This window comes from Penicillium alfredii (assembly GCF_028826965.1).
Source record: "Penicillium alfredii strain IBT 34128 chromosome Unknown utg000012l_segment0_segment0, whole genome shotgun sequence".
In the NCBI taxonomy this organism is placed as follows: domain Eukaryota; kingdom Fungi; phylum Ascomycota; class Eurotiomycetes; order Eurotiales; family Aspergillaceae; genus Penicillium; species Penicillium alfredii.
Window position 1 is genome coordinate 1,285,553 of NW_026622709.1, and position 24,058 is coordinate 1,309,610.

Consider the following 24,058-nt stretch of genomic DNA (forward strand, 5'->3'; position numbering starts at 1 on the left):
ATGTGAGCGAGGGGTGATGTGGAACCGAAGTGGGAAACAGAGGGAGGAGGGGGATATGTCAGGAGAAAAGAGAACGCCGAAAAGGCATTATGTAGCATAGTCTAGTCTTAAGTGAATGTGAAGTCAGTTCTGTTCAATTTTCGTTTTGGTATCTATCATAGCACAATTGATGACGCCCAAATCTTTATACACAAGGGTCTTCGAGGTTTACAGTCACAAGAAATATGTAGCGTTATTTACAGCTTGTCCGGGAAGCCAAAGTTCACTCCGAATGGCGGGAATACAAAGCGCTGGAAGCCCTTGGTGGCAGCGAGCTGATCGCAGTACTGGGCGATGGTAGCCATGTCCGAATCGTCGAGATGGATCAAGTCTGTGCGGTTGGCCTCGATGCGGGCCGGGGTCACGGACTTGGCGAGGACCGAGGAGCCTCGGGCGACTGTGTAGCTGTGTCAGACTGATAATTTCAAAAAGAATGGGGCGAGGTTTAATATGAGAGAACTTACTGTGCCAACTGAGAAGGATGGTGGCCGGGCTGACACCGCGCTTCTGTGCCACGGCAACAATGGGCTCGGCTGTGAACAGCGGGCTGCCGGTGCTGCCGAGCGGGCTGTATGCAGTGATATGGATGCCGGCCTTTTTGCAGAAGTCGACAATCTCCTGTTGTGGCAGCGAGGGGTGGTTCTCAATCTGGTTGACCGCGGGCACCACCGAGACCTGGGGCAGGAGCTCCTCCAGATACGGGACACTGTAATTGGAGACACCGATGGCCTTGACCCGTCCGGTGTCCAGCAGCTTCTCCATGCTCTTCCACGTTGTGACGTGGGAGTGGCTGTGGTCAATGTCGCGCGAGCCATCCGGGAGCTTGGGGAAGATGTTGTGGTTTCCTAGGGTTAAGTTAGAACGGTCAAATTTTTGGAAAGAAGCCGAGGAGCTAGCTAACCCTTGGGGTTCATGGCCAGTGGCCAGTGCATGAGGAACAGATCCAGGTAGTCCAGTCCAAGGTTCTTCAGGCTCTCCTCAAGGCCCTCTTCGACGCGCGCGTGGAACGAGCACCACAGCTTGGTGGTGACGAACAACTCTTCGCGCTTGACCTTGCCCGTCGCGAGAGCTTCCCGGATACCCTGTCCGACTTCGTGCTCATTGCCATAGCAGAGGGCCGTGTCGATGTGCCTGTAGCCTACTGAGATGGCATGGCTAACTGCCCTTGCGACCTCGCCGGGCTCGGACTTCCATGTTCCCAGACCCAACGCGGGGATCTCAGCGCCAGTGTTGAGTTTGAAGCGAATGTTGGCGGCCATTGTTACTGAATTTCGATGAATTGAAGAGTAAGAGTCTCAACGGAATGCAGAGGAATTCCGAGAGAAGAAAGAAAGCAAGAACGAAAGAAGATTGAAGAGAAGTGCCAAACGAAACATCGACTTCCCCCCACGCGGGGCTCTCCTTCGGCCCCGGTTTTCCCATCAATCACACCCATCCCAATTCTTCGCATCAGCAACCATCTCCCTCAGTCCCAAATGCCCCGCATATCGGCGACTGTGCAGAAGCCATGGCCTCCAATGTCCAAGGAACCAGGAAACCCGAGGGTGCAAGCATCTCGGAAACCAGAATCCTGAGGCCCTGTGGCATCGTTTGACATCATCGCTTCCAATCATGGATCGGCCTGGTGGAGACTCGTCCACAGGGCCGCCATCGCGGAAGCCAGAATCCGTGCTTCGAATGTTCGATCTGCAAATCATGCGGTGCGAACTGCCTGGTTAGCCGCTTGATAGCAGACTGTCGGAAATCCAGAAGCGATCTCGCCTCTTATATAGAGATCCTTTTCCAAGAGACTTCAATTCAACTACTTCATCTGTGAATACTTGATATCCTGTTGACCAACAAGAACAAAAACAACTTGACACGAATCGAGGAAAATTATACATTCTTTACCTTAATCACATCCACCATGGCACCCGTCGCCATCGAGTCTCCAGCGCCCGCCTTCACGAAGCGTGATGGCCAAGCCCTGGAAGAGCTGTCCGACGCCATCGACGAAGTCAACGTGCTCAAGGCCAACATGAAAAACGAAAAGGGGCTGTACGAAGAGTCCGAGTTCGACAAGAGCAAAGACAAGACACAGTTCCGGCAGTACGAGGATGCGTGCGACCGAGTCAAGAACTTCTACAAGGAGCAGCACACGAAGCAGACAGTGGCCTACAACCTGAAGGCGCGCCACGAGTTCCACAGCAAGACCCGCGCCGAGATGACAGTGTGGCAGGCGATGGAGAAGCTCAACACGCTGATCGACGAGTCCGACCCGGACACCAGCCTGTCGCAGATCGAGCACCTGCTACAGTCGGCCGAGGCCATCCGCCGCGACGGCAAGCCGCGCTGGATGCAGCTGACGGGCCTGATCCACGATCTGGGCAAGCTGCTGTTCTTTTTCGGTGCCCAGGGCCAGTGGGATGTCGTCGGCGATACTTTTCCCGTCGGCTGTGGCTTTGACGAGCGCATTATCTACGGCCGTGAATCGTTCAGTGAGAACGAGGACTTTTGTCATGAGATCTATGACTCCAAGTTCGGTATCTATAGTCCCGGCTGTGGCCTTGACCGAGTCATGCTCTCTTGGGGCCACGATGAATACCTCTACCATATCGCCAAGGAGCAGTCGACTTTGCCGGACGAGGCCCTCGCTATGATCCGCTATCACTCTTTCTACCCCTGGCACAATGCGGGTGCTTATCACGAACTGATGGATGACCATGATCGTGACATGCTGCGCGCTGTCAAGGCCTTCAACCCTTATGACTTGTACAGCAAGAGCGATGGTATTCCCAGTCTGGAAGAACTCAAGGTATGTTTGTGCTGTACTGGAGGGGAAAAAAAGGATTCTATGAACTGTATCGCTGACCTTTCTCTGCAGCCCTATTACCTCGACTTGATTGACGAGTACTTCCCCAACAAGGTGGTCAGGTGGTAGATTTGCTATATAAGGACCCAGTGGGCTTAGATATTGTTTTCATGTTTTGTTTATGAGATTCCCATTTGATGTTTAGTGTCTGCCATGAAGCGACGATACAATGAATGATTATAGCTGTTGCTCACAACTTGGTTGATGATAGCATTATTTAGCAAGGAGTATGAGTTTGTAGAGTTGGATTATAGGCATGGAATGATATTCATATCTCCAAGAACCAGAGACATCCTAGCCGACTTATAGGTAGGCAATGCATCGCAACAGCCACAACCCTAAGACATACATATTGCTGAGAGATTGATCACATCAATGGCAAGATCTCGAATATTTTGAATAGTTTTTGATCAAACGAAATAGGATGCCAACTCTATATGTAAGCCATAATCTAATCTACCTATAGTCTAGCAACCTCAGTCCGGTTCCCATTCTCATCAAAGAGAATCTTCTTCCCCGTAATCAGCGACTCCTGCAACGCCGCCCCAATGCGAACCGCCTGCACCGCAGCCGTAAGATCCAGCGGAAGGGGCTTATAATCAAGCACAGCAGCAGTAAACTCATTCGCCTCGGTAACAAAAGCATACTCAAAGCGATCATAATAATGCTGCGGGATCTCGCGCCGCACGCCAGAGTCATCATAGATATGCAGGTGATTCAGCGCGGGCTGCGTGTTGACTGCCAGCTTTCCGCGCGTGCCAATGATCTCGGTGGTATCCTCCTGCCCCGCGGCCATCATGCGCGACGCATAGAAATACGCGATTCGTCCGTCGTGGAACTCGACCACGCCTACTGCATTGTCGCGGTCATTGTGTTTGCGCAGATCGGGCTCGACGGCTGTGATTCCCACCGCGGACACGGACTTGATCTTGCTGCTTGGGCCGAAGAACCACAGCGTTAGGTCGATGTCGTGGATGGAGCAGTCGACGAAAATCCCGCCGGAGAACTGTGCGTACGCGACGAAGAACCCCGATGGGTCGAGCTTGTCGCAGGTTTGGCTGCGCAGTACGGCTGGCGTTCCAATCGTCCCGGATTGCATTTTGTTGTAGGCGTCGCGGTAGGAGACGTCGAAGCGGCGCGAGAAGCCGCACATGACTTTTAGGTCTGGTTTCTTTGCGGCGGCATCGACGACGGATTGCGACTATTCACAGAGAGTATCGATTAGCCTTTCTCTTCGTCATGCAATTCTTTGTTTCCTTGTTATTGGGAATAAATACCACATCAACACTAGTCGACAACGGCTTCTCACAAAGAACATGCTTCCCCGCCTCAATCGCCTTGATCGCCTGCTCAGCATGCACGGCCGTCGCCGACGCCACAACCACCGCTTCGAGTCCCTCGTGCTGGAGCATCTCCTCGTAGTCCTGGTACAAGCGCACGCCGAACGGCTGCAGGTGGGTCTTGGCCCATTCCAGCTCGGCCGGGTCGGGCGAGCTGGCGGCGACGAGGTCGGCGCGGGGTGTGCGCTCCAGGAAATTGAGGGCGTGGCGCTTGCCCATACGGCCGAGGCCGGCGCAGCCGATTTGGAGTTTGCGGGCGGACATTGTTGGAGGAAGAAGAGGAAGAAAAGAGGGAGGAGAAAGGATAGAAGTGGAGAGAGAGGAAGGAATTGAAGGAGAATGGCGAGGTTAAAAAGAGGAAGAGCAAGGTATTATATTCAAAGAATCTCTATATTGGCTCATCCAAGGCATCGAACATCGAATTCCGAGTGGAGATGCCGATTGCGGGGATTTGGTTCCCCGGAAACGTGGAGACCGCCCGGAAAGTGAATCCCGCGTGGGAATATTCACTTGTCCAGATGTTTAGTTAGTAATTAACTATTGAGAAGCATAGTGTGCACCGAATACTGAATATTGATTAAATGACCTGATCCCATAGAATCGAGCTCGGACATAGCCCCGATCTATAGAAGTGGGGGTAGTCAGAAACAATTAAGAAACATACATCTGTTAGTAGACCAACACCAAACACCCTATGAACATAACCCATCACTGCTACAAAGCAGCCATGCAAATTACCCACGCTTCTCCTGATCCCGTACCCGACGCGCCTTACGCTGAGCCACAAGCTCCGGATCAACAAAACCGTCTCCCCGCAACCAAGCCAAGCCCTTGCGCAACCCAGCACCTTGAACCGCCTCTGGCCGCGCCTCAAGAATCGAGCCCATGAGCGCCCACGAGAGCACAAACAGGCACAGTTCGCCGCCGCGGCGACCCTTCCACAGGCCGCGCTTGACGCCGGTTTTGTACGCCGAGTCGATGGCGGCGCGGAAGAAGTACAGGAAAGGGCCGCGGCTGTTCCCCAGGAACAAGAACGGCAGGCCACCCAGGGCCCCGCTCAGGAAGAAGCGTTTATTGGGTAGTGTCGAGCGGGGCAGAGTGCTGTTTAGGAGACAGACGCTGCCCCAGGCAGACCCGATGGCGGCGGAGAGAACCGCTGTCATCGTAATAATTCGCTTAGACAGTTGGTTTGCCGACGAGATAGGCTGCAAGAGAATTCCCTTAATCTTAGGAATGGAAAGTGCCAATGTCACGGTCGTCAGGAACCGGGCCAGTGGTGGCACCGAGAGGAGGATGTGGTGTAGGAAGGCTGTGCTGCAGTTCGGCAGACCTGGGTGCAGGAGGGCACAGGAAAGACTCGAGATAGCAGGGTGCGCGGGGCCGGTGATTGGAGCGATGGATTTCACCGACGACGGTAACGTGTTGGCGTCAGCCGGGTGGAGGATGGGCGAGACAAATGCCCTAAATCATACTTGTCAACAACAGACAAAAAGAAAACATCCAGAAAGGTAGACTTACGGCCAACGCAAATCTGCAATGGAGGCCAGCGAATCCACAATCTCGTCCTTCTCCGGCCAAGGCACGTTGATCGGCAGCGAGTCCGGTCGGCCTTGGATATAGCTCGGAGAGAGTCTCAGAATGACATTTCCAAACCACTGCCGCCTTGGTCAGCCACTACCAACAAATTAACCGCAACATGATAGAATGGTCTACCAACCTTAGGGGTCGTCTCTCGATCAAACACAAAGGCATGGAAAAGCTGCGCACACGAAACCGGCATCAGCAGCCAGCTCCCAAACCACCACGGACGCTTATCCATCCAGCCCTTCAAGTCCACGACATTAAACAGAAACTCCAAGCTGCGCGTGCTCATATAGATGGCCGCAGTCAGCCGGAACTGGTCTTGCGGGCAAATCCCCAAGGCAAACCCCGCCAAACTGGCCCCGACCGCCGGTGCAAAGCGCGAGGTCAGCGCGCGCGAGATGCGCGGGTTGCGGTCGCGGAAAGGTTGGGCGTCATCGGTACGCAGGTTAGCGCGCAGCCGCACGAGGAAGCGATAGAGCAGACGGTGGAGGAGGAGTAGCAGGGAGAGAGAGATTGAGAGCCGGAATTTGGGGGACTGGAGGAGTGGCGTGCGGGTTTTCTTCCTATATCAGCACGTGAGTGAATTGTAAATTGCATCTAACAACGCGCAGAGCTTTGAGCTTTGGCTGCATCGTGGGTTCATCGTGGGCAATCAAAGAGGCAAGTCGTCATGCTTACTTTGCTGCGGCGCCTTGTATCCGACTAACAATCGAATCCGCCAGCTTCAGCACGATTCCGGACCCAAAAAACACCCGCAGAGACGCGCGCACGGCGGCCTCGCCATGCCGGTTCTTCGAGCGGACAATAGCGTCATATCGGGACGGCGAAGGGACCTTGCTTTGGACGGCCGGGGCGTGCTTGATTGCCGAGTTGTGGAGGAACCTGTATTCTTTGGCGCTCAGACAGACGCGAAGGGCATCGCGAACAACCGGAGGAAGATTCGTGTCATCCCCATCGACTGACATGGTGGGCAGTGCTGTCAAGCCAACGGCATGGCCGAGGTGTGGGAGGTGCAAAGATGGGGAAGGGGGGAGAGTCTCCACTTCAGCCCAGGCCGACCTCGGCAACTGAAGCGCACATGTTGATCAGACCAACAGAGGTCAATAATACATTTACAGGATTCTCATATACACAGAAACGTATTGTTCATACAAGCTATCTGACACCGACTGGTCCATCGGAGAGAAGAGTTCAATAGAGAATCTCACATATCATCAAATCCACGGATCACGGCCCGATCCCATTCCTGGTATTTCCCATAACATACGCCCCATTCCGATGCGCCCGGTACGCCACAGGAAAACAAAGAAACCGTCAAGCCAGACGGTCCGAACGCCAGTAAGACAACAAAGCCATACTCGAAAACATTTTTTTTTGGGTCGTAAGAAACGTAACTCCCTAGGGCCTTGCGGGCCCACCATCACCACCATGCGACACGCTCGCGTCACGAAGATATGGATGGGATGTGTGCGGGTGTCGACTCCGGCGCGTCCTTCATGGGGACGTCGGGAGAACCAGAGGGTTCATTTTTGTGGGCATCGGAGTCCGACTTGGTGGGCGTTTGAGCCCCGTCTGCAGTGGCCCCTGGCGCGGAACCTGGAGTGGATGGTGATTTCTGAGCAGGCGGCGCGGCTGTCGCTTGAGCCTGGGTCTTTTCTGAGGTTGGCGTGGTCGCCATGGTACCGCGGCGAATCAGATAATCACCAAGACTGAGTTTCTTCTTGGCAGGTGTGGGCGCAGGCGCGGCGGGGCCGGGGGGTTGCACACCAGCTAGTGCAGAAGATGTGTCGAGGGTGGTAGGGGACGCAACACTCGCTGTGGATGCGGAACCAGGGCTGATTGCGGGTGGCATGACCGGGACACTGGGCGGTGGCATAGAGACGTGCAGACCGCGGTCGGGAGTGGTTGCCCCAGGGATGCGCGTGTTGTGAGCAGCCGTAGATGGCCATGGGGGAGGGACAGGTGGCTTGCCCAAGTCACGCCCCGAGGGCAGCGAATCGGAGTCCGTTTTCAAGGACGAGTTTTGCATGGCCACATCGCGCTCCATAGGGGGAGCCGACGGGGTTTGAGAGGGCTCTCCATCTGTCATCGTGACATCCGGCTTCTCAGTCGTGATGATCGGGGAACGGATTAAAGCGGGGGATTGGGAGCTAGCGGAAGCCGCGGTATCAGAGCCAGCAGACGATAGCTGCTGTCGAGCAAGCTCTTCAGACCTGACGAGATCCATGCTGTACCGCTTGAGGAGTCGCACCGTCAAGGGGACAAAGTTGGGGCGGCGGCGTGATGATGTCTCGGGCGGCTCCTCATCATCGCTGAGATGTGCCTGCACTGCCGCGTCCACGTACTTGGGACGGCTGAGAGGAGAACGGCCAAACGGAGTACTAGACCCAGATGTTTTGCGAGGTGAGATTTGGCGACCAGTCGGCAACGATCCGGGGGACAGGGCGACGGGAGACCGAATGTGCCCGGCAGTCGTATCCAGGCGGAGCGACTTGGCCGACGCTCGTTGAGACGCAGAGGATCCAGTTTGTGTAGTGCCTGTGACAGCAGTAGACGATGAGCCTACAGAGGGGCCACTAGTCCGCTTTTTCTTTCTAGGACCATAGCCCTTACCGAGCTGCTCGAACTGCTTTTCGGCATTGGCAATCTTGCGTTGTTCGCGACTGGAGTTTTCGAGACCTGCAACATCCTGGAGGTGCGGCACGGTGGGGCTGAGATCACGGCTGTGAGGCTGTCCACGCGCAGATCCAGATGTCGACCGACTGTCCCCAGCGTGGTCGTCGTCTTCCGGGTGTTTCGTGGTCTCACTGCCCGCGCGGCTCGTGGACGCGCGACCGAAGTCCATTGGGGATGCAGTTGCCTTTGTCCTCGCCTTCTTTCGTTTTCCGTTGGATTGTTTTGTGTCGAGCGCTTTGGGATGTCGTCGGCGGTCGAGGTTGGCTAGCAGACAGTTTTGTGGGGGCTCACATGCGCAACCACCGAAGTTAGCGAGCGCGTTGCTGATGCACACCGCCGCCGCCTCCGTCGCGCTGTCACCTGATTCCTGCTTCACCAAACCATTAGAAGCCTCGGACAACTGCGCATCCAAGTACCACATGGTGGTAATTTCTGAGTTCGCGGGAATATCCTCCTTAGCGACGAAGCAGAAATGGTACTCAACATCGTTTGTGATGAAGATCTTCAGAGTCACGTTGGCACGGCACGAGCGCCGGATATACCGAAGCTTACTGCCTTCGTGACGGCTGTCGATATACAGTGGAAGCTGTGAGCTGAAGAAGACGAAGGGTTCGGGATGGCGCAACTCGGGCCATCGGTTATTCGGGTCGAGGCAGTAGTCGCGGAAGTAGCCCACCTTGCCGGTGATCTCTCCCACAATTTCATCCTTGTGTACGGTATCTTTTGATTTCAATATTTTCCACATTGGATGTCGCCCGCCCATATCGACATTCGGATCGGTGATGGTATCTATGGCCAAGGTGGGCCAGCGAGACCGATCCAGCGCGGTATCGGACCAGTTGAAGGTTTCTTCAGCACGACGGCCATTCGCGACTCGCGCCAGGGCTTCTGGGTTCTTCAGCCACGAGGTTGTATCTTCCACCAGACTCACGTTGACAAAGAGGTTACTGTCCATGTCAACGTGATCATCATCGCGGTCGTATAATTGTAGGAATTCGTTCGAGTAGAGAGGTATAGAGGGGCCAGAGGATTTGGTAGGGCTCATAGCAACTGATGTGGACGAACGGCGTTTGCGTGAATCGGGAGCCAGAGATGGCGTACCGGATAGACCGCCCACGGACGCGGACGACCGATGAGACGTCTTCGCTTTCTTCGCGGGAGGCTGATCGCGGGTTCCCGATTCACTGCGCTGATGACCGAGGCCATTCACATCACCGTCCTTGACCTTTTTCCTCTGGGTCTTAGCCCCCGGCCGCCTAATTTTCCGGTCGCTGTCCTCGCTTCGCTCTCGGATACGCCGTTGCCGCTGCCGATCAGCCGCACGCCGGTTGTCCAGCGGCCGTGGCTCACAATCGATACAGTTGTGCACATCCGGCACCCTCTTGTCGGGATAGTAGCAGACAATGTGCTGCCACGTCTCGCACCCCTCGCAGAATACCGTGCTACCATCATCTTCGTCGAACGAACAGATGCATTTGATGGTGTATGGTTCTTCTTCGTCGGGGGCGCCCGAATCAGAGAGGGCGCCGTTGGCGGCTGGCGAACCCAGAGGAGCGGGAACCGGATACGGATCCGTGGCGTGCGTGATGGCGAGGGAGGAGGTATCTGTCATAGTCTGACAGATTACCCCCTCTCAGGTCGAAACAAAATATGTTCTTGAACGAGAGGTGTTGATGACCTGGCCGTCACTATCTAACAAGCATATCACCACTGGGCTGAGGGGAAAAAATGGATCCCTCTCGAGTCTTTGATCGATGGACGCGTTGGAACCGAGGAAATGGATCACAAGAGGACCCAGAACCCGCGCAAACCAGCAATATTCAGATCAGTGACCACGAGAAACGATGATACCACGCCGCGTGGTGATTATGAGTAGTCTTTCGAGGAGGGTAAGATGGTGGTGGAGGTGTTGAAGATCCTGTCTGAATGCGCTCGCCCGGCGTCCGGAAGGGTAAAAGACCGAGAAAAGGGAAATTCTATGAGGCAACAGTAGGGGTAGTCGACTGTGTAGCAGGCGATTGCAGATCGAGAAGTCGGTCACTTGCGATTGGGGGAGATCTGGCCAAATCGGGAGGATGGAGGAGAGACGAGGCAGGGTGAAAAGGGTGAGCGAGATCGCGAGGGCGGGAAGATGAGAAAGGGGAGAAGGAATCAGAGGGTGGAAAAAGAGTATCGGAGGAGATAGAAGCGGGATGAGGAAAGAGAAGTGGAAGGACACGCGAAAAGGTAACTGGGAAAAAAAAAAAGGAGAGAAAAGGGAAGAGGGCGAATTGAGCGAGTGAACTGGAGAGAGACCAGAGGAGGAGGCCACGCCTAAGGCAGCGAATGGGGCCGTTCAAGCGGCGAGCCAACAGGCGAAAAGGGACTAGCGGCAGTAGGGCGAGACTCGAAAACGACCAAAGGCGCGCTGTCTTCAGAAAAACCTGACTGGGAGGAGTTCGGTGTTTCCGCCCGGCAGAACAGTAATGTGGTATTCAATACCGGGCCGACTGGTTCCAGAAACCCGTGATGTCGCTAGGCCTAACCAAGAATAGCGCCAGTCCCAATGCAGCAGAGTCACGGGGATGTCACGTGGGCAGGGTTCACGACGACGAGGTATCATGGATATAGATCCCTGTGCTGTGCAGTAAGCATCTTCAAGGGGCTGGGTTAGTCAGAGAGCAATTTAGGGGGGGATATTCAGGGTGGATCAGAGAGCAACATTCTTCTCTCGGGCCAGATTGGGCTGGAGCCAACCATGCGGCAAACAATTATGCTGATGAGGAATAGACCGGGCATCATAGGTTGCCAGAAGATATTTTTGGTGTGCTTGCACAAAGATGCATAGTCATCAGTCGAGGACCCAGCAGAGGAGCCACTTGGTAAGACAAGGCAATATCCTGAATCATCATGGGGAGCGAAAAAGACAGGGCAGTGTGAAGAGAAAAGCTAGGGTTGTGGGGAGACGATGAAAGGGTGGATAAGGGGCCTTAGTGGGTTAGTGGGTTTGAGGGAAGATTAGCAAACAGCAGCTCCCAACACCAGAAAAGAAAGTATACAGGTGACTTGGAGAATGTGGGTACCGGAGATGTGATCCCATGGAAGAAGGGAGATCATCCGGGGCGACGGGTAACTGGGGGGGAAGAAGTGTGGCGCAGAAAATGACTGGAAAGGGGTGGAAAGAGAAGAAGTTGTCTTTTGGGGGGGGGGCTTTTAGTTTTGAATATACCGCAAGGGCCCTGGAGAGACTGTGAATCCAAAACCAAAAAAAAAAAACCAAAATCTATCGATGCCCAAAGGGAGAGTGTTGTTAGTCAGGAGAAAAGAAAGGGGGGGGGATTGGAAGGGCGTGTCAGAACCTGATAATCTTTTGTAATTTGGCACTGTTTCTGCCACTATCAAGGGCGAGACGAAGGAACAGGGCTAGTCAAACCAAACGGTTCCCGAGCCTTTAAAACCCCGTCGATCATGGGCGTCAGGTAATGCTGTAAGGGTGGAGTGGTAGGCTGAAGGGTTGAAGTTGGTAGAGTTCCAGCAACTGTATCTTTGAAGTAGGAATGAACAGACTCTGGGGGAGAATCCTTTTTTTCTTGTTTATTCCGTTGATGCTGCCAGCATCATCTGCATGGTCTATTGACTTGCGTTCTCTTGGCAGAGTAAAATACGGTCGGGTGGTGGAGCCGGCAACACTCGCGGTATACTCCGAGCAAAAGGACGGTGTGGGAGGATGGGAAGTTGCTCGATGAAAAATCATGCTCTTTTGCATGCTTCATTTACACTGACACTAACAATAAGAGTGGATTTTCTTTCAGGAAAACAGTACACCCTCAACACTGAAGGGTTAGTACAGGCAAGTGCAATCTTCTGCCACAGCCAAGGAAACCAAACTATCCGCTTTGTTGCGACATTCAAGCTTCTGTAGCCATTGCCTGAGTGGGCTGGAGCTCGAATGCCTGGGAAATTTCAGGATCCGGGCTGGATTTTGCTCGAGCATGCACCTGAGTACGGCGTTCTGGAGCGCTTCCATGACCTCTCTCTTCTCCTCCATTGGGTTCGTTCGATCGTCGCCAGCGACGGGGAACAAGGAATTGGAACCGATGAACCCCATACAGACAGCCAAACACTGCGATGCCGAAATACGCGGTGAACATTCTGACAACTCGAGGGCCGATTAGAATGCCTGGAGCTGCCGCGCTTAACCCATTTGCTGCAAGCAGAACGGCGCTGCTGCCCATTCCAAGATACGTGGCAAATGGCTGGACAGAAAAGCGATATCGATCGGTAATTCTGTTCGCCTTCATGCGTTGACGGAAGTGGCGGTAGACAGTGCATGAAACCAACCAGGAGAGATATCCAGATCCTGCGACGAAACGAAGGAAATAGTTGCTCACGACCGAGCTGGAAATCCCCGCAGACAGAAACGCAAGACTGCAGAACGAGGCAGACATAGCGACAGCGGCGTATGGAACATCCCAGCGATTGCGTCTCTTGAGCCATGCGGGGGCATGTCCAAGTTCGGACATGGCAAATAGCATACGCGAGGAGAGGTAAAGAAAGGATCGCCCCGAAGCCACAGATGAAAGGAGAATTGCGATCATAGCCATGACGGGAACAATGCGAATTTGGGCCGCGTTGAGCCCAATCAGGAACGGAGAGAGCCCGGCACCGGTTCCATTGTTGGTGAGCATTGGGTCGTTGCATGGAGCCATCACTCCCATGGCCAACGAACTGAGGATATATGGAAACGCGGTTTGAACAACATCGGTAACCACGCGGCTGGGGATGGTAAAGCGGGTGTTGGGTTCCACGCCTTCGGTGGCTTCCGTGTGCCTGGTCAACTCTGGCGTCTCCGCTCGGTGGACAATCAACTCGGGGGCGAAAGTGAAAGCAATAGAACTGTCAAGAAGACATTGAAACAGTCCCCAGAACCGTCCTATTCCACCAGTCGTCAAGTACTCGCGCATGGCACCCGGGTTTCTCCAGTATTTGAATCCCCAGCGATCGTGTCCAGTGGCGCCACCCAGTCCAATGGACAAAGAGAGTACCAGCAAGCTGATCATTGTCCCAATCTTGATCCGCGTGAAGATATGCTCGGAACCCCGAAAGAGTCTCTCAGGTAGGAAGTTGAACCCAACGATGATGGTCGTGATGATGCACATTCGAATGGCGACAGTGGAACCCGGATTCCACAGGCCGAGATTGACCATGGCGCTCGAGATCTCGTAGGGTACCAACATAGCCATGGAGTACCAGCGGAGGTATGCGGCGGCGAATCCGAGGCTGCTTGACATGTACAAGTAACCATTGGTGACCATTGTTCCATGTCGTGAGGGCATGTAAGAGGCCACCTCTGCCGCGCTCGTGGCCATTGAGTAGGTGAGTAGCGATAATAATACATAGGAAATGAGCAAAGAAGCCGGTCCGCCCACGGCCAAAGCTTGGCCGGCGCCGATGAACAGTCCGGTGCCGAGAGTCGGTCCAACAGCCATGGCGTTAAGAATGGGTATGAATAAATAGGTTTATAGGGGATGTAGAGAAAAGGAGAGAGGAGTAGATTGAAAATGTCGGAGGGGGTGTTCGCTGTCAAGGAGCCAGGCACGTCATCCAGGAAGGTTGCTCTTGCCCCGAACATCATGGCCATCATTCAAACCTACAACCCGGTGTAAGGACTATGAGACGCAACATGCCAGCAAGAATAAAGGGTATCACTGTACGGAAGGAAGGGAAATTGAAGAAATGGGAAGCGAAAAAAATAAACCTCATCTGTCCTTCGAATGAGATTTATGCTGGTCGCCTCATTCGAGACATCATCAAATGAACCACAGGCGGAGGATATTTGGTCACTGAGACGCCATGTCGGTCTCGGCAAACTCGAGCCACTCGCCTGATAACGACTTCTTCCAGAACCGGACTGCCCCATCATCCCCTGCGGAAACAAGAGAGTCACCTAGCAGCAAGTTAGACCAACGCGCATGTTACTGCAGAGGGGGCACGATGCTCACCGGAGAAAGAGAATTCAACTTGCCACACATCGAGATGCTTACTATCGATACATGCCACTTGCTTGAATGTGTGCCGGAACTGAGAGTCGCCGCTGGCCTGGCGATTGGATATAGATTCGGGGGCGCGATTTGCAAGAGCAGAGCCGATCCCAGACTGGGATGTTGCCCGCATCGATGGGGGGTTTATTCGGCCTTCAACCTTCCGGCCGTTGGCATTCTGTGACTCTGGACTAGCCGGGGTGGTGTATACTTCGAAAATTCGAACCATGCCGTCTTTACTTCCACTTGCAACTAGATCATAGCCCCGCACAGAGCCATTGGCCCAGGATATGTCTCTCACGAGACCCCCATGACCATTCAGCTCAACCGCATGGTAGAAGCGCCGGTTCGCATCCGTGCGGTAGACCTTGACGGAGTCCATGGCTGCCACAACAAGCGACAGACTCTTCCGGTCCGAGTCTGGGGAGATGTTGTGGGTTATATCTGTAGGGTCGTGATGGAATTGAACCCGGAAGCTCGTTTCCTCGCCACGCTCAGGTGCTAAACATACTCGAAACTGATCCAGAGGTTGCCAGTCTGAAAGATTGTCTGCACTGACGGGTTCCATGACCATGAGATAGCCATCCCGGGTGATAAGGGCCAGCCACGACTCCAGGTCAATGTTGCGAAAGTCCAGAGACACAAACGGATGCCTCTGCGGCGCCGTCATGCGGAAGATGGATCTGAACCGTCGGCCCGAATTGGGCGGTTGTGTGACGTCTTCTTGCCAGATCTTGAACTTCATGTCCTCGCCCACGCTGCCGATATGCTGGCCTGTAAATGGCCCATTCCATGTTGCCTGGTACAGGAATTTAGTGAATGGTCTCTCTTTTTCTCTCTCAGTTGCCCTTGAAGTGTTCTTTTTGCTTTTTCAAGACTTACATCGCGAATTTCAGCATCATGGGCGCGCCAGGTGTCGGTTAGCTGCCATTGTCCGTCTTTCAGATCCCATACTTTCATGCGGTGGTCCGACGAAGCAGTGACAATACGATTCCCATAGAAGTTGAATCGAGTGACTGTCACCAGATCCCGATGGCCGGCATCGAAGTCCGCAAACCCGCCTGTCATTGTAGGGTGCTCCACAGCCCCTATTAGGCTCGACCACGGTGTTTTATAGGTGAGGCAAAAAGAAGCAGGGCAAACCAATCATGAGTCTTATCGATGCATCTGTATGTTATCGACTGAGACCAAGACGTGTCTCGGTTGACTTCCCTTGCCGGCGTCACGAGGTAACTTCACCGCTCTCAGGGCGGTCAGATATTACGGGCAGAATAGGGCCTGGTCGGTTGTTTTTCGCGAATGAAGCCAGATTGCCTGAGCTCTGTTGTCTGTGGTAGAGGTGTACTGAGGGCAATCACCCACCATGGATACATCAAGTACCCTCTCCCACACCGAGACCTGGTGTTTACTGGCTCTCGTGGGGGCCAGTATCAATATTCTGGTTAACACGGTTCAGGGTGATGGCGCCCCCTTGGTGGCTTCTATTGCACTGGGTGGTATTTCCTTTGCAACTGCATTCAGCTTGATCCGATGGCTTGGACCGGTGTTTCTGAAGGCAGGATTAAAGGGAAAGGATATGGCTAAGCCCAGGAGGCCTGAAATGTATGAGTATGCTTCTCAGGTTTGAAGATCAACGGGCTAATCCTGGGGTTTAGACCTGAAACCATGGGTGCAGTTTGTGCTGTGGTATATCTGTTAGCACTGATTGTTTTCATCCCTTTTGCCTTTTACAAAGACATTGTGGCAGCAACATCCGGTGGAGGCAACCGGGATGTCGTGCTTGAACCACAACAGGCTGAGAACGGGCGATATTTGCACCGGTTCCCTCACGGCAAGGTTTGTTATTAAAATCTTTAGATTCGATCAGACATTGTACTGACCATGATGAATAGCTTGCATCCTACCTCTCGGGACTTCTATCCCTTCAATCCATTATCATTCTCGGAATCGGGGATGATCTGCTCGACATCCGCTGGCGACACAAAGTTCTGATTCCAGCATTTGGATCAATTCCCATGCTCATTGTGTATTTTGTTGACTTTGGCGTCACTCATGTCGTCGTTCCGCTGCCGCTGCAGCCCTACCTGGGCGACTCCGTCGATCTCGGCTGGCTGTACTACACGTACATGGCTGCTGTAGCGATCTTCTGTCCCAACTCCATCAACATGCTCGCTGGAATTAATGGGATTGAGGTGGCTCAGTCGCTCGTGATTGCAGCTCTCTTGCTTTTCAACGATGCGCTGTATCTCGCGCCGATCACGCCATACCCACACCCTGCCACCGATTCGCATCTGTTCTCGATATATTTCTTGCTGCCATTCGTCGGTGTCTCTGCAGCTCTTCTCTACCACAACTGGTATCCGTCCAAGGTCTTCGTGGGGGACACCTACTGCTACCTCGCAGGAATGGTGTTCGCCGTCGTGGGCATCCTCGGTCATTTCAGCAAGACTCTCCTGCTGCTGTTTGCCCCACAGATCTTCAACTTCTTGTATTCGATACCACAGCTTTTTAAGCTTATTCCTTGTCCTCGTCACCGACTGCCAAGGTTCAATGCCGCTACGGGGTTGCTGGAGGCTTCTGTCACCGAGTGGACAGTTCCTCCTTCTCAGTTTATCGCCACCGCCCTTCACCTTCTACATTATCTTCATCTGGTACACATCACCAAGAATAAAGACGGCCAAATCTTTGAGTCAACCAACTTGACTATTCTCAATCTTTGGTTGGTGTGGATGGGGCCCATGAAAGAAAACCGGCTCGCTTGGCATATGGTTGCTGTCCAGACTGTCTGTGGAGCTCTTGGGCTGTTCGTACGGCATCGTCTGGCATTGCTGGTGTTTCATCATGATAATCGGGCGTTCGGTATCTCGTAGCTCTTGATAATCTTGAGGGTCGCTGTGAAGCAGTCTCCGCACCGGGCTATCATACCATTCTTATGTACATATTTTCTACCAGCCGCTGACTCTCCCTTCGATCACGTAGCTTGAGCAAGCATAGTAAAGGGTAGATATCGGATTTCAGCGACTTATTGTTATCTTTTTTCTAACCTTATCTAGAATATTTGATTATCTATTTGACACAAGGTCACCATGGTTACAGCTCTTTTCTATTCTCTTTTGATATCTCGATTTTTCTATTATTTTCTCTATTAAGCGGGCGGGTAGCTTCGGAGTAGAAAAGGGGCCCTATATCAAGAGCAGTTTTGCTTCTCTAAAACAACCCTATCCTTAGAATCTTATATTATAAATCTGCTGGTTGGAAGTGACAATAATGCAAATAGAGACTGGCTGATCCTTCCTTCTACAACTTCCCGTACTAGTTAATGATGGCCAAATGACTCATTCCCAATTACCTCGTGTAGCACGGGTTTCTCTATCAATCTTTTTGTCCCCAAACTTCTTGCCAACCTCTCTAATGATGAGCCATGCAGGAAAGATCGCAACGGCCCACAGGCCAAAATTGAGGTATACATCCCCCACCGAGGCCATGATGGACACGCTGCTCAGGCCATACTATACACTATTAGTCTCCAACCAAACCAAAACACAGGACACCAACAGGAAAATACTCACGCTGACAGTCTGAGCCGCAGACTCGGTCCCACGCAACAGGCCTGCAATCCGCACCACCTCTTCATGGTCGTCAGCCAGATTGCCGACCAAAAAGAACCTGTTTTTTCCCATATCAGCTTTGATTTGTCCCCAAGAGTCAGTTTCAACGATTCAACATACAGGTACATATAGTTGATCTGGAACCCCACAACCCAAAACAAGAAGAGGGCAAAAGCCTTCCCAAAGCCTGGGTCAACCCAGTCGAACACCGGATTCGTTTTCTGGAACTCGGTTGTCACGATCGACGCCCAGGTCCAACACATTCCTTGCCAGGCGATGACAAAGAAAAAGGCAGACCGAGTTCTCGTCTTCAGGGAAATGGACTTGTTATCCAGAAACGCACCAAGAACGTTCCCAATAACCAAGGCAATCACGCCCGCCAGGAACGAGCCAAGCGCTCTCGCGCGCACCGTGAACCACAGACCTTCATAAGTGAACATCACCGCCTCGGTATAGACTGCCTGATAAATGAGGGGAATGATGCAAACGAACTTGCGACTGATGAAGAGTTTTGCCGTACTCATCAACTCGAACCACACGCTGTTAGTGACCTGGAGCTGGACGGGTATTCCATCCTTGCGCTGGACCTGGGATGGGTTATTCAAGAGCAGCCCGGCGAATGGCCCGAGGGCCTGGAGCGCAATGAAGACCAGGTAGACGGTATAGGAGATGCTTCCTGCGGTAGAACGATGGGCGTTGATCGCCAGGCTGATCACGCCGCCCAGGATTTGACCTCCAACGCGAAAGCTGAGCCAAAACCCCAGGAATCGCCCCTGGTTGTATGGCTCGGGGTATGAGAGCGCAATAGCTGCCTCAGCTGCCCAGAAAATTCCCGCAGACAGGCCGCAAAGCGCGGCCCCCAGGATTATTAGCCATTCCTGGCCAAACCGGTTGTTGATATACAGCCCAGCCGCATAGGGTGCGTATCCCATTGTCCCGACGATCAGCGTCCATTTGATTCCGATGATGCGAACAACAACACTTGAGAGAAAACAGGACACCACCATCAACCCAAATGTCAATGCGTTCGCTGCGTTGACGAGGTATGGTTTTTCTTCGCCTCCTCCACCTAGCGAATTCATCGCGCCCCAGATGCCAGGAGCCAAAAAGTTGCAGAGGCCAAGAATGAGCGCATTGTAGAATGTCGACCGGTACCATTTGACTGTCCAGTCAGTTAGTAATTAACCAACCCTCGAATAATACATTGGGGTATAAGAGCATGGGACATGCGACTCACTTTTCCGGGGCTCCGAAATTGGGGAATTTACCGAATCGCTGTTTACTTCTTCATCTTTGGGTGGGATGGTCTTGTCCACGCTCGCCATAGTTCAATATCCTCAATTTTGGGGTTCCAGGGACGGGCAATGCTTGACAGGCGCTAATAATGGAGCTTTTACAACTTTGAATCCTGGTGCCGGTCAAAGTTATATAAAAAACTCTCTCGACCATAGCATCTTGACTAGGTGATTTCGTGCTATGGCGCCATTGGGGTCTTATCGTCTGTTCTTATTATTTTAACTTTGATTGAATGTCAGGGCATCGCAGATGTTGTCGTTTTGGACTAAGATTACGTGCTTGCTCGGAACTCCAACAGGGAACCAGGCATGTATCAACATGCCAATTATTACTGTTAATATCACATATATTCAACTGAAATATCCAATGTTATTTGTCTGAGAAAATTGGGATAGGCCGCGAGGAGAGCAAGTGGCTGTGATAGTATATACCATATTATTAGTAGTGCTCCTGTACAAAGGTGGCCCTGGCCTTTTGTGATCTAGTGGTAGTTTTCACGTTTCCATGGCTATAAACCCTGTTAGCCTTGATGGGAAGCCTTTTGCCGTAGCAAGATCAAATCCCGTCGATATTCAGTCTACTGCTATTCGAGTCTATTAACTCACGCGCTGTCTTTCTGAAGGTACTCCAGGAACATCAGCTCACCAACCGGGTACTAACTCACGACAGATAATGCATCTAATAATAAATTATATTATGTTGGAGATTCTTTCCAGTCACTTAAAATCGCCAATAACACTACAATTGTCGAATTTCTATGTTTGGCCCATGCCATTCAACTTCGTCTTCAGTAGTTCTGGGGCAAATAGAAGCAAATCCTAGAAACGACACACCCGAAATACAGTGACCCAAGACACAAGATGGATTGATTTGTCCAAGCAGCTAAAGACAGGAGATCTTTGATGCTCTAAGAAAATGTCTTTCCAAGTGGTTGGAAAGCTAGGCTGCGGTGACCGTTGTATACTGAGGCTTTGAAATGTCATATAGCAAGTCTTTTTGCTTGATTCAGCGACAAGTGTTGGGAGCTAACTAGCCCAGGACGATATATTAATGTCGTAGTTCAAGAGATTTAAATGCGAATGCACTCCTAAACAAAAGATATATATCATCAAAAACTAACAAACTACTCACTCTGCTCCTTACTTGGAAAGAAACAATATCGATTGACTACCCCAAAAGCCCAATAGCTTTGCCTAGAAATAGCATTAACAATAATGCGTCTGCTCTGTGTAAACAAGAAAGAAGCGAAGAAGAGCATACTCTGTCTTGGCGTGAGCCGTAACCTAATCTGGAGAAGTCGACTACGTCATACAAAAAAAAATACACAACCATTCATAATCGTAAGCTCTGCAATAAGAAAAATTAGAGAGCGTCTATTGCATAGATCGGTCTTCTGAGTCTGCAATTTGCACAGACCTCGACTGGTCCGTTGTCGCAGGGACTGAGTCAAACGGGGCGCCCGAGGCAAACGCAGCGAGCCGCCGAGCCCCCCGACATCGGCCCCCGCCGTCTTCGCCACCGCAGCCAATCGCGGCGTGCGTATTGGTCGCTGACCGACCGAAATCGGCGTTGCCCCTCGGCCAGCGGCCCAGCGACATCGCGGATTCCTCGCTGAAAAATCCTATAACAAGCATTTCAAATCCCTCGAGACATTCTTTAGGTCTCTTAACACTGGTTAATCATAGCAAGGCAATTTGGTTCTTGCTTTTGTTTTTTTGATTGTTCTTCCCCATACTCATTATGCCTTCCGCCGAGACAAAACCGAAGACCTTGTACGACAAGGTCTTCGATGCCCACGTTGTCAATGAGCAGGAGGACGGCACGGTCTTGCTGTATATTGGTATGTTGAATTACTGCTGTACAAAGAGTCTTCCTTCTGACTTGATCGCAAATTAGACCGCCACCTTGTCCACGAGGTGACTTCGCCTGTAAGTACTTGACGCGTCCTGTGCAAAAGAGATACCTGCTCACAATCCGTTTACAGCAAGCCTTCGAAGGTCTCAAGAATGCTAGCCGCAAGGTCCGCCGGCCGGACTGCACCCTGGTCACTGTCGATCACGTATGTCACCTTTCTCGATCACTCAATGCTGGATTACTGACCGTTGTGCTTCTTGCAGAACATCCCCACATCGTCGCGGAAAAACTTCAAGAACGCCGAGGAATTCATTAAGGAGAACGACTCGCGCCTGCAGTGCACAACCCTCGAGGAGAATGTCAAGGACTTTGGCCTCACCTACTTTGGCATGGGCGACAAGCGCCAAGGTATTGTCCACATTATCGGCCCCGAGCAGGGCTTCACTCTGCCCGGAACGACCGTCGTCTGCGGTGACAGCCACACCTCCACTCACGGTGCCTTTGGATCTCTTGCATTCGGTATCGGAACCAGTGAGGTCGAGCACGTCCTCGCAACCCAGACCCTCATCACTCGGCGCAGCAAGAACATGCGTATTCAGGTTGACGGGGAGCTGCCCGCGGGCGTTACCAGCAAGGACGTTGTCCTGCACATTATTGGTGTCATTGGCACCGCGGGTGGCACGGGTGCTGTGATCGAGTTCTGCGGATCCGTCATTCGTGGTCTAAGCATGGAGGCGCGTATGTCCATGTGCAACATGTCCATCGAAGCCGGTGCACGTGCAGGCATGATTGCACCGGACGAGACGACGTTCGAATACCTCAAGGGCCGCCCCCTCGCCCCCAAATATGGCAGCGCTGAATGGAAGAAGGCCACCAACTACTGGTCGGGCCTGAAGTCCGACGCCGACGCCGCGTACGACATCAACGTCTTCCTGGACGGAAAGGACATTACCCCCACCATCTCCTGGGGTACCTCTCCGCAGGATGTGATTCCGATCAGCGGTGTTGTTCCCGGCCCCGATGACTTCGAGGATGAGAACCGCAAGACTTCCTGCAAGCGGGCTCTCGAGTACATGGGTCTCACGGCGGGTACCCCGATGAAGGAGATCCCCGTGGATAAGGTCTTCATTGGATCGTGTACCAACGCTAGAATTGAGGATCTCCGGGCCGCGGCCAAGGTTGTCAACGGCCGCAAGATCGCCGACAACATCAAGCGCGCTATGATCGTGCCTGGATCGGGTTTGGTCAAGCAGCAGGCCGAGTCCGAGGGCCTTGACAAGATATTTACTGATGCTGGGTTTGAATGGCGTGAGGCTGGGTGCTCCATGTGTCTAGGCATGAACCCGGATATCCTGTCGCCCAAGGAGCGCTGTGCCAGTACCTCCAACCGGAACTTCGAGGGACGCCAGGGTGCTCAGGGCCGCACCCACCTCATGTCGCCCGCCATGGCAGCCACCGCTGCGATTGTCGGCAAGCTCGCCGACGTTCGTGAGCACGTCGTTCCCAGCCCTGTCCTCGCCAAGGCGCAGCCCAAGGTGGATGTCGAGCCGGAGGTCGAGTCTCCCGCGACCGAGGATGAGCTTGACCGGGTCCTGGACCTGCCCGCCGATGACGAGCCGCACACCAATTCGTCCGCCGGTGGCAGCAGCGAAGGACTCCCGAAGTTCACCACCCTGAAGGGTATCGCGGCACCCCTGGACCGCGCTAACGTCGACACCGACGCCATCATCCCCAAGCAATTCCTCAAGACCATTAAGCGTACGGGCCTAGGCTCGGCCTGTTTCTTTGAGCTCCGCTACACAGACGGCCAAGAAAATCCTGATTTCGTGCTGAACCAGGGCATCTACCGCGATTCCAAGATCCTGGTCGTTACGGGTCCCAACTTCGGGTGCGGTAGCTCGCGTGAGCACGCGCCATGGGCTCTGCTCGACTTCGGTATCAAGTGTATCATCGCGCCGTCCTTCGCCGACATCTTCTTCAACAACACCTTCAAGAACGGCATGCTTCCCGTCGTGGTCTCGGACGAGGCCGCTCTGCAGAAGATCGCCACCGAGGCCCGCGCCGGCCGCGAGGTCGAGGTCGATCTCGTCAGCCAGGAGGTCAAGGATGCCGAGGGCAACAAGATCGTCGGCTTTGACGTCGACGGTTTCCGCAAGCACTGCCTCGTCAACGGCCTCGATGATATCGGCCTCACCCTCCAGATGGAGTCGAAGATCCGCACCTTTGAGGCTAAGCGGAGCCTGGAAACCCCTTGGCTGGATGGCAGCGGCTACCTGAGCCGGGGCCAGCGCGGCGCCACTAGAGTCGATGCGGCCCCTGTCCCCAAGACCAACCGGGGTGACGTGAAGAATGAACCCCTCGAGTGGTAAAGTTGCCCCTCTGGTTGCGGTGCTGATGCGGAGGAGGTGCTTGGATAGAGTAATAAAGGATCTACCTGCATCTTGCCTGTTTTCCTTTCTATTGTTTCCCTTTGAGTCTCAAAAGCTATATCCCCCTGTTGTTCGTGGCTGCCCGTCCTATCTTGTTTTGGACATGGCTATCTCTGGGCTGTTGGCCTGCTGGAGTAGTATACGAACTGAAATGAGAATGAATGACGATCTTCGATCAAACTTTGCAATTTCCTCACCGTAAGCTATGTATATTCACTTGATTTTCTTTTGCTTTTTGCTTTAGAGCTCCACAAAGTGTGGCCGAGAAATAGCATGAGAGGTCATTACATTAGATAGTAATTAGTGCAGACCCAATTGACAACAAAGCAACTCTCGAGATCAAAATGACATAGGAAAGAGA

At 53.0% G+C, this 24,058-nt stretch overlaps 11 protein-coding genes across 11 annotated transcripts; 3 read left to right on the plus strand and 8 right to left on the minus strand.

Annotated features, from left to right (window-relative positions):
- Positions 1-236: 236 nt before the first annotated feature.
- NUU61_010016 (putative glycerol dehydrogenase) lies at positions 237-1,298 on the minus strand (the record flags this gene model as incomplete). The annotated part of the gene is made up of 3 exons (XM_056660541.1): positions 237-436; positions 504-884; positions 941-1,298. 3 exons carry the CDS (start codon positions 1,296-1,298, stop codon positions 237-239), a joined length of 939 nt encoding a protein of 312 aa, XP_056507039.1.
- Positions 1,299-1,945: 647 nt separating this feature from the next.
- Positions 1,946-2,959, plus strand: NUU61_010017 (inositol oxygenase; the record flags this gene model as incomplete). Its single annotated transcript, XM_056660542.1, has 2 exons — positions 1,946-2,833; positions 2,903-2,959. The coding sequence occupies 2 exons, from the start codon at positions 1,946-1,948 to the stop codon at positions 2,957-2,959; spliced, it is 945 nt and encodes a 314-aa protein (XP_056507040.1).
- A 391-nt stretch (positions 2,960-3,350) lies between these two features.
- NUU61_010018 (putative NAD binding Rossmann fold oxidoreductase) lies at positions 3,351-4,494 on the minus strand (the record flags this gene model as incomplete). Its single annotated transcript, XM_056660543.1, has 2 exons — positions 3,351-4,091; positions 4,168-4,494. 2 exons carry the CDS (start codon positions 4,492-4,494, stop codon positions 3,351-3,353), a joined length of 1,068 nt encoding a protein of 355 aa, XP_056507041.1.
- Positions 4,495-4,964: 470 nt separating this feature from the next.
- Positions 4,965-6,779, minus strand: NUU61_010019 (uncharacterized protein; the record flags this gene model as incomplete). Its single annotated transcript, XM_056660544.1, has 4 exons — positions 4,965-5,691; positions 5,749-5,885; positions 5,948-6,377; positions 6,493-6,779. 4 exons carry the CDS (start codon positions 6,777-6,779, stop codon positions 4,965-4,967), a joined length of 1,581 nt encoding a protein of 526 aa, XP_056507042.1.
- A 479-nt stretch (positions 6,780-7,258) lies between these two features.
- NUU61_010020 (putative PHD finger and SET domain protein) lies at positions 7,259-10,102 on the minus strand (the record flags this gene model as incomplete). The annotated part of the gene is made up of 1 exon (XM_056660545.1): positions 7,259-10,102. One exon carries the CDS (start codon positions 10,100-10,102, stop codon positions 7,259-7,261), a length of 2,844 nt encoding a protein of 947 aa, XP_056507043.1.
- Positions 10,103-12,377: 2,275 nt separating this feature from the next.
- Positions 12,378-13,958, minus strand: NUU61_010021 (putative proline permease; the record flags this gene model as incomplete). Its single annotated transcript, XM_056660546.1, has 1 exon — positions 12,378-13,958. The coding sequence occupies one exon, from the start codon at positions 13,956-13,958 to the stop codon at positions 12,378-12,380; it is 1,581 nt and encodes a 526-aa protein (XP_056507044.1).
- Positions 13,959-14,309: 351 nt separating this feature from the next.
- Positions 14,310-15,605, minus strand: NUU61_010022 (putative nuclear pore protein (SEH1); the record flags this gene model as incomplete). The annotated part of the gene is made up of 3 exons (XM_056660547.1): positions 14,310-14,416; positions 14,472-15,309; positions 15,393-15,605. Coding segments are annotated over 3 exons (1,158 nt in total), but the record flags the coding sequence as incomplete, so codon positions are not given.
- Positions 15,606-15,873: 268 nt separating this feature from the next.
- Positions 15,874-17,380, plus strand: NUU61_010023 (UDP-N-acetylglucosamine--dolichyl-phosphate N-acetylglucosaminephosphotransferase; the record flags this gene model as incomplete). Its single annotated transcript, XM_056660548.1, has 3 exons — positions 15,874-16,118; positions 16,166-16,346; positions 16,403-17,380. 3 exons carry the CDS (start codon positions 15,874-15,876, stop codon positions 17,378-17,380), a joined length of 1,404 nt encoding a protein of 467 aa, XP_056507046.1.
- A 480-nt stretch (positions 17,381-17,860) lies between these two features.
- NUU61_010024 (DUF895 domain membrane protein) lies at positions 17,861-19,443 on the minus strand (the record flags this gene model as incomplete). The annotated part of the gene is made up of 4 exons (XM_056660549.1): positions 17,861-18,019; positions 18,080-18,176; positions 18,239-19,280; positions 19,356-19,443. Coding segments are annotated over 4 exons (1,386 nt in total), but the record flags the coding sequence as incomplete, so codon positions are not given.
- A 1,344-nt stretch (positions 19,444-20,787) lies between these two features.
- Positions 20,788-21,012, minus strand: NUU61_010025 (uncharacterized protein; the record flags this gene model as incomplete). Its single annotated transcript, XM_056660550.1, has 1 exon — positions 20,788-21,012. One exon carries the CDS (start codon positions 21,010-21,012, stop codon positions 20,788-20,790), a length of 225 nt encoding a protein of 74 aa, XP_056507048.1.
- A 142-nt stretch (positions 21,013-21,154) lies between these two features.
- luA (3-isopropylmalate dehydratase LEU1) lies at positions 21,155-23,637 on the plus strand (the record flags this gene model as incomplete). The annotated part of the gene is made up of 4 exons (XM_056660551.1): positions 21,155-21,254; positions 21,311-21,342; positions 21,399-21,473; positions 21,532-23,637. 4 exons carry the CDS (start codon positions 21,155-21,157, stop codon positions 23,635-23,637), a joined length of 2,313 nt encoding a protein of 770 aa, XP_056507049.1.
- Between the last annotated feature and the right edge of the window lie 421 nt (positions 23,638-24,058).